The sequence below is a fragment of the Elephantulus edwardii genome, unplaced genomic scaffold, assembly GCF_000299155.1.
Source record: "Elephantulus edwardii isolate Elephantulus edwardi_28Jun2011 unplaced genomic scaffold, EleEdw1.0 scaffold00377, whole genome shotgun sequence".
Taxonomy (NCBI): domain Eukaryota; kingdom Metazoa; phylum Chordata; class Mammalia; order Macroscelidea; family Macroscelididae; genus Elephantulus; species Elephantulus edwardii.
In genome coordinates, this window is record NW_006400127.1 from 233473 (window position 1) to 246794 (window position 13322).

General features: G+C 35.9%; 1 protein-coding gene across 1 annotated transcript; it reads left to right on the top strand.

The window, feature by feature from the left end:
• The first annotated feature begins 2044 nt into the window (after positions 1-2044).
• On the top strand, positions 2045-11449 carry KIAA1551 (KIAA1551 ortholog). Its single transcript, XM_006902185.1, has 4 exons — positions 2045-6091; positions 6177-7155; positions 8221-8307; positions 11295-11449. The coding sequence occupies exons 1-4, from the start codon at positions 2045-2047 to the stop codon at positions 11447-11449; spliced, it is 5268 nt and encodes a 1755-aa protein (XP_006902247.1).
• The last annotated feature ends 1873 nt before the right edge of the window (positions 11450-13322 follow it).

A 13322-nucleotide genomic window follows, 5' to 3' on the forward strand; every position in this document is an offset into this window, starting at 1 on the left:
TGCAAAAAATGATATTTTTCAAATAAATCATGTTTTCTCTTTTTATAGTGAAACATATGCAACAAAACCTCAACCAAATATATTTCTACATATTTCCATAATTCTGCAGCGATTATCACCAGCTTTCCCAAATTATTCCACTACCATCCACACAGACTCAGTGCTCTTTTTTTTCTCCCACTGGTAACTGGTAATCATTTTGAGGTTTTGGCTGGTTAACGCATTTGACTGCTAACCAAAAAACCATTGGCCACTGTGTGGGAAACCCGAGGCACCTGTTTTCACAGGGATTAATTAACAGCCAGTTCTGGTCCTACTGGGCACTATGAATTACAAATTTGACAGCAATGGGTTGAATTGGGTTTTGGAGTTTTTTTGTGTGTGTTGCTCTTGTTGATATTTTTAATATTTGCTTGAGAATGCTAATATGTTTTAAAATAGAATATTTTGAGTCTCCCTGCTTTATTTATTGTTGTTAAGATTGCTTTAGCTTTTTGGAGTTCCTTGCCTATACATAAACTTGAAAATTTCATTTACCATTTCTAAAAAGAAGGCTATTAGAATTTTGATGAAGAGACTGTATTTTTAGATTGCTTTCGGTCAATATATTCACAACTATGTACAAAGCCTTCCAATCTTAATAAAGATGAAATGTCTTTCCATTTACTCAAGCTGTTTCTTATTAGTTATGCTTTGCTGCTATAACAGAAATGCCAACAATTGGGTGACATAGAAGTGTATTTTCTCACTGTATTATCCCTCATTGCCCTCACAAGTAGGAACCTGCTCATAACTGACCCTCTGGTGAGTTTTTTGAGGCTGTAAATCTCACGGGAGGAGATGGTCCGTCCCTCTTTCTCCCATGGAGCCACTAGTGTTGTGAACTGCCGGAGATGCACGCAACCTTTGAGTTAGAAGCTTAATTCCCTATTTGAAATCCAAGTATATGAAGCCACCAGCTCAGAAGGCATGGCACATACTGTTCGTTCTGGAAGATAATCTTTGTGTCTTTTCAGCCTCTGTTTCTCATTGGTATGATGTTTCTCTTCACCTGTCTCTGCTACTGCTTCAGAACAATTATGAATTAGAAAAGACATGAGAGTGGCATCCTTGTCTTTTTAAATTTTTGTCACTTTGCCAACTAGTTGAAACTGACTCAAAGCTAACCCTGCAGGTAGCTTTAAACCATCCTTTTAATTAGCAGCCTGATACAGAACATACTGCTCTAGGGCCCCCTATTGGAGTTATTATTGTGATGTGGTTATTTTGTGCCATCAAATGGAAATAGACTCATAGCTGACCATCAGATGGGTTTTCAGAGGCTTTAAATCACACAGGAAATGATTGTCTTTCTCCCAAGGAGCATCTGATAGATTCAAATTGTTTGCCTTTGGTTTGCAATGCACCTCCCTATCTGAATTTTATAAAAAGCAAATTGTAGGCAGTGTGTTTAGTAGTGTGTTTATTTTAAAGTAAGGTTTTGTGTATGATTGTACATTTTCTTATATGTAGACATGTTGAGAATACATGTTCAGAATACCTTCATGGAGTTAGTTTAGTTATCAGGGATAGAAAATGAAGGCTTTACTATACTCCCATTGATAGTATTTTTAACTTTTTAAAAAGATATGTATATATATATGATTTAGTTGTCATAAGAACTAGGTGAAATACAGAAAAGCAAAAAGTACTTGTTACTTAGATATAAAAAATTATTAACTGTTGAAAAATAATGTCTACACACTTTGTAAGTAAACCAGTATAAAAAGTTTTATTTAAAAAAAATAGTTACCTAATTACCTAACTATTGTTTAAAATTAATTCCTACTAATCACTCCAGGAATTTTATTGATAGTTACTCTATTATTGCATCTTTGGTGTTCTCTTTCCCAAAATTAAGATCAATGTACAGTTAATTAATTTTCTTAAAAAGTTTATCTGGATGAGCAACTTTTTAATTAAAAAAATGCTTCATTCTTACAGGTTATTGATGTTCCTTCCGATCAAGCAATATTGAATATATTGCTACTGCATCAAATCAACAATGAATTGGAATGTAAATTCAGAGAGTACTACAGTGCCACCATTGTATGCTAAAAGTCAGTCATCTTTTCTGCAACAGCCTTTAATAAACCCACTTGCTTCAGCATCTCAAAGTTCTTTGAACTTTCCTGGAAGTAAACAAGAAGCATGCATGTATCCCTGTCCAGTTTCACAGCCACTGCTCATGATAAAGAATTATGCAATTCCTCAACAAACTTCTGTTTCTGTTATGCCTAATGGGACAAGTGCACCCCTACAAGCTTCAGTAGAAAGAAAACCATATGCAAATGTTCAAGGACCCAAGCAACTAAATCACAGTTTGCAAATGTCTTCAGGAGTTACACAAAATAAATGGTTGAACTCAACAGTAAGAAATCCTGTGCTTTCTCATACAAGGGCAACTGTTGTATCTAATCAAGTTGGTTTTGGAATGAATACATCCAATACTCATGTATTGCAGAATCAATTTGTAACCTCAGATTCCTATGCTGTGCAGCTACAAATGATCCCTTCTAATCCTACACAAGGTCCTGTAATGTCTCAAGGAAATCAAGGACTTAATCAGTCTTGTCAAGAGCGACAAATTGACTGGGCACAACAGCACTCGTCTAGTGGATTGACATTTCCTGACTCTAGGTCACTTCCAAAGCAATACTATTATTCACAGCAAAGCTTTTTGCAAGATCCTACATTTCAGAGACAAAACCCTATGCTGTCTAAATTGTTAGATGTTAAAAATAGTTCACATCCACATCATGCACTGTTTTCTCATTCACAGCAGAATGCATCTGTGCAGTCACCTCCGTATGCAGTTCCTCAGTCTGATAATATACCTCCGCCTCTGCCTCCGCCGCCACCTCCTCCTCCTTATGAGTGTCGCTATGCTAACCAACCTTCACAGAGTACTCCACATGTTCCTCTGACTCAAAAGGCACACATATCTGAAATAATGAAAGAACTTTGTAGAGGCATTCAACAACCATGCCAGAACCGTGATAAAGAAGTCAATTATAAAGTAAATGGGAAAGTCAGCACAAATGAAAGTTTTTATAATTTGACAGTTAATCAGCCTGTTAATAATAAGCCAGTTCGATGTGCAGATGGTGTCCAGATTTTAGTTCAAGATAGTCAAGGTAAAACAATGGATTCTTGCAGTTCGACCTCCAACCAGCTTCAGGATACAAATGTCACAAAAGAAGGGTTAGCAAGTGATATTCAAAAATTAGTGGAGATGAAAAAGAAGTTTTTTGAACTTGCAAGGAAAATTAAAATAAATAAAAAACTCTTGATGGCAGCTGGTTGTAGTAAAGCTACTAATGCCTCTCTTCGTGAATCAACTCAGAATTCTGAATCATCATCAAAACACATTTCCAAACTCCATTCAGGGCTACAGATAACCCCGGTAAATTCCGAGTTTTCAGAGGGTCATTCAGCTACTGTAATGAGATGTACAGAAGAAACAAGTCAATGGAATCCCAACATTCAGGAAGTTAACTGCAGAAAGTTAACACAGGACAATTCTAATTCACCAAATTCCAACTGTTCACAAAAGGTCTTAAGGGTAGACCAGTGTCATGATTTTCAGCCATCTTTAAAGACATCCCCTGTTGAAATTACCCAGACGTTAAATAATAACACACAGACTTCATCAGAAAATGTCAGAAACTGTCAAAATTTGCCATCAAAGTCTAAAACCATTACCACTCTGCAGTCAGTGTTTTATCAGGAACTTTTTTCAGAACCTCCAAATAAAAACACTTTACTCCAGTTTCTTACACCTAAGGATCAAGCTAAGGATGACCCAGTTAAAAATGGAAGTGAAATTATTCAAGATCCCAAATCAAACAATTTTAGAATTAATCAGCATATCCAGTTCACTAATGAACCAACAAATTTTAAAACCTTGGAAACTCAGAGTGCTCCTCATGTAAATGCCATGGTTACAGACAAGTCCTTTTGTCTTGATCATAGATCCTCTGCCAATGAGATGTCTTGCAAAAGTGAAGAAGTGCTGAAAACATGTCTTTCTCTGTGGAAAAAGCAACCTTCAGATCCAACAGAAAAACAATGTAATGAATTAAGAACAAACGTAACAGTAGCTGATGTTTCAAAACCTGTAGAAGTCAATGATAAGATTGCTTGTACAATTGTGGGAAATTCTAAGAATAGAAAGTTAAATAATACAGAACAGGAAGCAACTTTGCCAGTGGTGGTGCAGAATTATGAGTCTGCAGGTTCAAATATAACAAAGGGATCTGAACTACAAATTGCTGTGGTGTCACCTCTAATCCTTTCAGATGTCAGAACACTGTCTGCCAAAGAAATGACACCTATAGCCTTAACTGAAACAGCATACCCAGTTATTGAAGAGGGTAGTGTTTGCAGCTTACAGAATCATCTGATGGAAAATATTAGTGTAGCTGCTGCTTTGAAAGCTCATGATAATGAATTAGTATCTAATACTACACTATCAACAAAGATAACTCCAGTAATTCAAAAGGAAAAGCATGACAAGTCAACTAATTGTAGTTCGGGGCAGATACCTAATGACAATCAAAGAATGCCTATCAAATCAAAATTAGAGGTCCACATTGCCCCAAATGAAGCCATCAGCCCACATGTAAGTGCTGAGCCAGCCATGGATGAACCAAAGGACAATATTGGTGTGAATGATGTTTTACAGATTGCTAATATCTGTTCTCTTGTTGAAGGTGATGTTTCTTATAATTCACATATAGCAAAGATTTTCAACTCTCCCTGTTTCAATAAGGTTGAGCCACAGAAATCTTGTCTGTCTGATCAAGTGAAGAGTTGTAGACAACAGAATGAAGAATTAGATAAAACAGAAAATAAGAACTTTGAATTTCAAAAAGATATTGTACAGGACACAAATGTTTCCCTTAAGATAAATGATCAGTCAGAGCCATTGCCATCTTCAGAATCATCATACACTGAAGCAAAGACAGAAATTCTAGAGGAAAGCAAAATGGAGTGTATCATTGAGAAAGAAAACATAAGCAGTGTTACGCATCCTTCAGCTGTCATTCAACAAACAGGTCTAGAGAACGATATACCCTGCAGTTACACTTCCCAAGATGCTTTAAGCAGTGAGATTCTCGGTGAGAAGACAGATGACTTATATCTACAAGATCAGCTGTCGGAACTTTTAAAAGAATTTCCCTATGGCATTGATGTGCTTAGCTCAAAGAAAGGTTCTTTGGCCCCACAGATAATAGAGAAAGAACCGAAAGATCAAAATTGTCATAAACCTGATTGTGACTCTAGGGTCTCAACAGATGAAATAAAAATTACAATAATAAGCTCAGAACAAATGAAAGAACTATTTCCTGAGCAGGATAATCAGCTCAGTGACAGAGACAGGTTAACAGAACCTCAGATGGAAAACTCCATCACAAAAGTAGAGAGCCAGTGTGATACAAAAACATGTGTAGAAGAAAAAAGAAGTCATAGTTCTGTATCCTCGAACATGCAGAAAGATGATATCCATTGCTGTGCATTGGGTTGGCTAGCTCAGATATATGAAGGAGTTCCCCAATGTCAGTGTAATTCCAATAAGAATGTGGTTTCAGAAGAAGAAAACCAGCGTTCTCCTTTGAAGAGCAACAGTTACAAACAAGAGATAATTTCTGATGGAAACACCCCTGTTGTTGAATGTATTAGTTTTCCAAAGAAGGATCTGGAAACTTCTCTTCCAGATAGGAAAAATTGTTCTGAAATAAAACAAGACAGAAATACAAAAGATCAATGCAAAACAAAACAAAAGAACTTACTAAAGACACAAGAAGAACTACCTCAATTTTCATCTCAGTGTAATGAAAAACTAGATTCTCTGTCGAGTCACGAAAGAAAGCGAAAACTTGTATTTCATGATGTAATGTTTCAGCCCAGTGGTAAATTGATGAAATGTGAGCAAGATTCTCAAGAGAAAAAAGACATGGCACAAAACACATGCCCTCTAACACCAAAGCCTGTTATTATGGCAAATAAAAGTAAAATACAATCAATGTCACCTGAAAAGAGGAAATTAAAATTCAATTACTTATCTTACAGTCTTAATCTTGGTTTATGGTATATGATTAATGATTGTGGACTGAAAGAGGAAATTAAAATTCAAGGCAGGTGGTTCCAAATATAAACTTTTGGAAAATAGGAAGTCAGATCTAGGAAAGACATTTGACATGGAGAGAAAGAAGAAATATGATAAACATGAGCAAAATAAAAATGCAGGGAATTCATTAAAGTTAAGTAATTCCTTGTCTAAGGAGAGAACCAGTGTTAAAGAAAAGACGGCATCAGTCGTAGAAGAATCCACAAACCTGGAAATCAATAGCCACAAAAGCTTAGTGAAATCTTCAAGTTCACATATTAGTAAGTCTTCAGACTTAAAGGATAATTCACACAAAACTAGCAATAAAGTTTTATCATCAAAGGACTATTTGCAGAATAATAAAGAATCAATATGTAAAGCATCAAAGAAAAGCAGTGTAATTGATAAAATGAAAAGTATACCATGTGATTCTGAATGTGCAAGGCCTGTTAAACATTCCATGCAAGTGGAGAATTGTGGGAAATCCAAAGAGAAAAACAGTAGTATTCAAACTTCTAAAGAACTATTAAATACTTCAACAGGTCGTGATAAACCCCTCAAAATCTACCATCCTGAGAATTCAAAAATACACAAGAGTTCAAAAAATGTTAAAGGAAATGGTGGTGGAAAGCCACCTGATAAAATGTTGATGGATAAAACCAAATCAGACAAGCACTTAACCAATTTAAACAACGAAGGTGCAGTCATTCAGATTGATCCCCAAGCAGAGGATCAAAGGAAACTGTATCTGAACAGAGTTGGATTTAAATGCACTGAACATGAAAGCATTTGCCTCTCAAAATTAAACAGTTCATCCAGGAAGTCTACTAATGATACACAGAAGAGCCAAGAAAATAAACCTAAAAACTCAATTTCTTTGAAAGACACCACAGAAAAATCATTGCTGAAGTTTAAGTTATGTCCAGATGTACTGTTTGACAATCCACCCTCAGACCAATGGAAGCAGAAGCCTATACCTAAGAAAGAACAAGCACCTATTCAAGGTCCGGTATCATTTTCTTGATGGTATATACAAAATTGTAAACAGTTACCTGTAGTTTATAGAATGAGTAAGTGTCTCTCAATTGGGTAACTGAAAGATAATGTGTTTTATTACTTTATTTTCAGTGCAATGATGCTTCATTTAGCACAGTTACTGCAATTGTAGTAAATTAGTAATGACAAGAGGTATATAATCCTGTATGATTTGCTAAATACAGCTAGGTCATAACTATTGTATAAAACATTTTTATTAGTTAGAAATGTATTGATCAATATACAGCTTTCTAAGAGTTTAACTTTTATTCTCTTCTGGACTGTTTCATTTTAAAGTCCCATGAATTTGTAATTTTGCTTCATGTATAAATATTTATTGATCCATTATATTACCACTGAAGTAAAATGGTAGCTAATTTTAAGTGGTCATCTCTGCTTTTGAAATGTTTTGTTCTGGGGAAGGTACTGTCCCATAGTTGAGTTATGTATCTAAAGCCAGAGTAGCAAACATGAGTCTTAGCTCACATCATAATCTCAAACTGTTACGCAGTATGAGAGAAAAGCAGAGCTTTATTTGTGGTGGTAAGGAAACGTTTAGATAGTGGATACTGAATGGGGGGGGGGCGGGAATCCTTAGAAATTCAGACTGGAAAATTGAAGGTTTGAGTGGAAATTTTAGCCTAACTAATACCTTTCAGACCAACCATTGAGTTACATAAACCTACAACTTAAAAGGAAATTTAGTGTTTTATTCTAAAGAGAGATTTCTGTAGGCTTGTTTTGTGTTTGTGTGTTTCAACTGAATCATTAAAATTTCAATGCAAGGAAAACACTGATGTGAATGGAGTAGTGGTTTTTTTTTTTTTTTAAATTTTCTGTTTCCAAAAATATCTTGATTATATGTTGAAAGTGAACTTTTAAAACAGTATTTTAGTCAAGAGAGTTAAAAGGACTCCAGGAAAGGTAAATAATTTTCCAGGTCCTTTTTAGGGTTATATAACATTTAGACATAATTCCTTCATTGTATTAAAAAGAATTAAGTAACATCCTGAGATCTGAAAATTAATGTTTAGTTTCAGGAATAAAAAGTACAAAAGAAGCATGGCTAAAATGTGTTAATACGGAGAAAAGGATGCGGGAAGCCAGCCACCAAAAAATAGGTAAATTCATAATTTATTTAAAGGTTTGTTGTTGTGTTTTGTTTTGTTTTTAATACTGCCCTTATGCTTGCCTGTAAAGTGGGTTATAACTTATTATGAAATATTCTTAATCTCTTTTTCATTCTGTATTTATATGGGTGGTGAGGACATGCCCTTTGCTCTAACGTCTATAATAGGGAAGCTTTGATTTATTTATTTTCAATAGAAAAATCTTCCAAATAATGAATTAAATACAAGATTGGCATTGGCTAACTTTTTCTGTAAAGGAGCAGAGAGTAAAATTTTAGGTTTTCCATTTGTGGGGTCTCTACCAGGACTATTGAACTCAGACTTAGTGGGCAGGTAGTTCTAAATGATAAATAAATAAATGAGCATGACAGTGTCAGTAACATTTTCTTTACAAAAGCAGCAGGCTGTATGTGACCTCTAGGTTATAAAGTTACTAACTATGGGTTTGGTAGTTTACACAGTAGTAAAAACCTCAAAACAGTAGTGTAAATCTCAAAGCAAGAATCCATTTTAAAGGCAAAAGAGTAGATAATTTGATTAAAGTCAAAATTGTTAACAGTAAATATTTGGTTAACAGCACAATGCATTATGGACTAGCCACCAGAGCTCCTTAAGCAACAGTAAGGGTTTCGCCTAGTTTCTCTAAAGTCTGTTAAGTGTAGTATTTCAGAGATATTTTAATAATTGTGAAAGACAAATGATCTTTGCTCATTCTTTGTCCAGAGGGTTTTTGAGGTAAAAGTCAACCAGAAAAATGATATTTCAATGTCAAATTAGTAGAATCAATGTACTTTGGTTTTTGTTTTCTATTGCAAAGTAGAAATGAGAAGTTTGGGGGTTTTGTTGGTTAATAAAAATATGGAAGTTTAAAGTCATTTTAAAATGACTACAAAACATTTTCCCCAAAAGCTGCAGTAAACAGCATCTTTTGTATTATGAGTTGGAAGGAAACATAAAGCAGTTGTGTAGAAATTGAGTCGTGTATGTAGGAAGAAGCCAAGAGCTAGCAAAGAAAGATACTCAGAACAGGAAAGAACATGTAGGGTTAAAACACAGGATAGTAAAATGAGGAATTGGCCCTAGAGAGTGGAGTAAGAAATGGCTTTGAAAATCACAGACATAAATATAACCTCAGAGAGAAAGAATGGCTCATGGTCAGATAGGTCCCAGCTGGGACAGCAGTGCAGTTATGGTAGGATCACTATGCAGAATTAAGATGAAATAAAACACCAGGATACGGTGCACAAATAAAATCTGAAGCAAAATTAAGAGGAAAGCAAACTGAAGAAAGTCTTATCTCTATAGAGTTGTATAATGATTTATTGAGTAAAACAATTCATACATGACTTAATTTATTAAGGGAAGAAAATGAAGATTGTGCCACATGACCATTAAAAAGGCAAATGGTACTGGCCCTGAAGAAAGTATCTTTGGCAAAGAGTGCAGTGAACCAATTGAAAGTGAAAAAGCCATTTTTCAAAAAAGCTATACCAAATTCCTTAAAATAGGCCTGCATCTCAACCTGTTAGGAAATTTGAAATGTGTATAGTACAGATTGAAAAGTAATTAGTTGTAGATTGAGAAGACTGCGAGATATGGCAGATCCAATAGAAATCAACTGGGATACCCAGCTTGGGCATCTGTCAATACACCAGAAAAGTTGTTAAGAGAGGAGTGTGAGGAGAAAGGAGAAACTTGAAATAGAGAAGTTACTGGCATAACAAGACAATATTTGACTGAACTTGAGCAAGATCTAGAAATTTACAGAAGTAGTGAAGGCTACATTCCATCAAAACAAAGATAATGGTGATAGCACAGCACTGAAATGGTATAAAGAGAACTGCAGAAGTACCTCAGAGCAGTAGAGCTATAAAAATATTTGAATCAAGGCTTTTAATTAGTTTAATCATGTCCCACAAGTGACACCACAGCAGGCCCAGTTTCCTAAACAGGTTGATGAGCTGAGATTCTTGCCAGAAAGAGAAAAATCATAGGAAAAGACTTTGCTAGAAATTTAATATCCCTCTTAGAAAACAAGAGCTGCTTGCTCATTGCAAAACACTCAAAACTCTTGAGGGTTCTTGGTTTAGAGATGATAGCTGTCCCTGTGTTGATGTTACTCTCCACAGTCATATAAGCCATTGACTCCTGGAAGGGCTTATTGCACCTCTTAATTTCATTCCAGGCTTTGACCTGTATACTGACTCATCCTACTTATTCTGGATCACTCAAATTTAAAAATTCATGGATGATCATCAATGAACCATTTCAAAAAATTTGAAACTTGAATAAAAGAGTATTGGCACTTGTACATTGTTTGGTAGTTAAAAGGATGCTGGTCATGAGAAAGCCTCCAAGTGATGTATGAGAATATATTGAGTAAGAGTAAACCCTTAAGCAGTGATGTTGAAGATGGGGGGGGAGGGGGGGGAGTTTCCATAGGAAAAATAATGTACAATTCCACAGAAAGTGATTGAACCTATTGTTCACTTATCAACATAATTAGATTACAAAGACCAGGTCAATAGAAAAGGTCAGCCATATGTGAAAATGGAGGATAACTCCATTAGATCATAAAATAGATAAGGATCTTGAAAATGCTTGCCACAAAACACCTTGAATAACTGTTAGACCACTCCACTGAGAATCATGGCTTAGCCAAATTGACACATAACCATCACAGCCAGCATTACTCTCAGCTCAGTGTTCAGTTTGTCTTTTATGCACAAAATAGTCGTGTTGGTTTTGGGGAATGCTCTTATGTTTTACTATAGTTGTTGAAAGTGAGAAGTAGGATAGCTAAGGTAGTTGGTAAGTGAAGAGGATGTGAAATTTGTCAAACTTTTTGGGCCTTCTTCTAGTTTTCTATTATAAATAAACTTTAGGTACTAATGAATGCATATTTTCCCATTTGATTGTGTAGTGTCACACTTAACATTGAGTTACTTAAATTTTTTTGTGTGTATATGTGTCCTTAGATAACAATATTTTGCCTAAATCAAAACTGCCGAAGAGAAGCCTCAGTGCAGAAGGACTTGAGACATCACAAAACCCAGTAAAAAGTTCAAAAACAATGTTTCAAACCTACAAAAAGATATACATGGAGAAGCAGAAGCCTTATAATATGATGTGATTTTGCAATGACCACAGGGAATGCTTTTGTATCAGATACTGGGTGGTACCATCATGTGCTTCATTGAAATTTCTTCACTAAAATGATTTTAAAAGCTCATTGAAGAGTAAGCATAAAAATGTTATTTGTCCAGGAAATGTTAAGGCATTTGAATAAGTACATTGTTGAACTAAGTTTACCATTGTTTTAAAGGAAATTCTTACTTTAAAATGACACCTATCTGTCCAAGGAGAGAAATTCCTCAATAAGGACTGTTTAACTGGCGCTATGGATATATTTTGTTTTAAGCTACATTAGCAAAACTTATTTTTAAAAATCCACTGAATGTAAAAGTATATTCTCAAATATTTTGTACCTGATTGTGAACTTTTTCTCCGAAGTCTTGTTTTGTACTTGCTAAACTGAATACAAGCTTTGGATAATGTTTAAATATTACTTTTCTTACATAAAATAAACATTTATTTTTTAAAAAAACTACATGTTAAGTCTCTCTTATTTTTAATATGTGAAGTCTTAATGGCTTGCCCTCTTAATTTTTTATGTTACCAGGGTGCTCCTTAGGGACAAGGGTTGTGAAACTTTGTCGCATGTATTTTGGGTATGTTGTCAGGAGGAACCAGTTGTTAAAAAAAAATCCATCACATTGGAAATGGTGGATGATCAGAGAAAGATTCAGTAAGATGAATTGACACAGTGACTGTAACAATGGACTTGAGCATGTCTAAGATGGTGAGGATGGCATAGAATTAAAGTTCAGATCTGTTCACATGGTCACTATGAGTTGTAATTGACTCAATTACATTACTTGATGCAATGTAAGGCAATGTGATAAGGGTGTGTTGCTAATAAACTTAAGGTATGTGTGCCCCTTTTGAGACCCAACTTGTTTCTTCTGCAGTGTCTCCCTGTGACGTTTTACTTGATTGTATTAATAGTTTTAATCCATTGGGATATAGGACAATTCTACTTCTGTTTCTTGGCCAAGGATCTCTTGATTCTGAAAGTCTTTTGAGAAAACATAGTGAAGACAGGAATGGGTTGCCCTCAACAACACAGAAGAAGAAAGGAGAGAGTCCTGCCCCGGCCCGCGGGGATCTTCAACGGTGACCCTAGGAGGGGAAGAAAGAGAATTGGTGGGGGGGGGGCGGGCAGGAGGCACAAAGCAGGAAGACAAGTTGAGAATCTCCGATCAAGTCTTCATTTTATTGAAAGCATTCACAGTTTATATAAAGGAACACAATGGGGGCAGGAGAAATACCCAGTAGGGGAGAATAACATGTCTTTTCCAGTAAGCTGAAAGTTATCTGGTAAACAGAAACTTAGCAGGGCGGTCCCAGTAAACTGAAACCTATCCTCCCAGGGTTGGGTAAGCCGAAACCTATCCTCCCAGGGAGGGGCAATATATCCAAAGGTGTTTTTAGAGAATTACAAAATGGCTTCATCTAGGTAGAACAAGCGGCTTGGCTCCCAGCAGATCCTCCCTGTTTAAATAATTATTTGAAGACTGCAGAAGTGCAACAGGATTACCTTTGGTGCTCTCCTGTTTGACCATGTATGAAACTGGCGCCTGTCTTAGGTTGGACACCGCACCTACTGATCCTACCCATCATAGACTAACCCAGTTGCTATGGCGGGGCACCTGTCTTAGGTTGAAACGGGCCGGTGTCTCTTACCTGTCTTTGGCTGCCCGGTTTATTAGCCTGTATCATCAAGGATTTTCTTTATCGGCCATTTGTAGTCTTTGATAATGGACTTGTATGGGACGGGAGGCTATGGATTTGACCTGCTGCTTGATAAAGCATGTAAGCCTCTGAATTGTCCAGGGGCCAAAAGAAATAAGCAAAAGAAAGCCTATTAAGGGCCTCCAAAAGGA

Excerpts from the sequence above, each read along its gene's own strand:
- KIAA1551 (XM_006902185.1), top strand. The coding sequence starts at position 2,045 with ATGAATTGGAATGTAAATTCAGAGAGTACTACAGTGCCACCATTGTAT. Across the intron at positions 6,092-6,176 it reads CACCTGAAAAGAGGAAATTA|AAGGCAGGTGGTTCCAAATA; the intron begins AAATTCAATTAC and ends AAATTAAAATTC. Across the intron at positions 7,156-8,220 it reads AGAACAAGCACCTATTCAAG|TTTCAGGAATAAAAAGTACA; the intron begins GTCCGGTATCAT and ends ATTAATGTTTAG.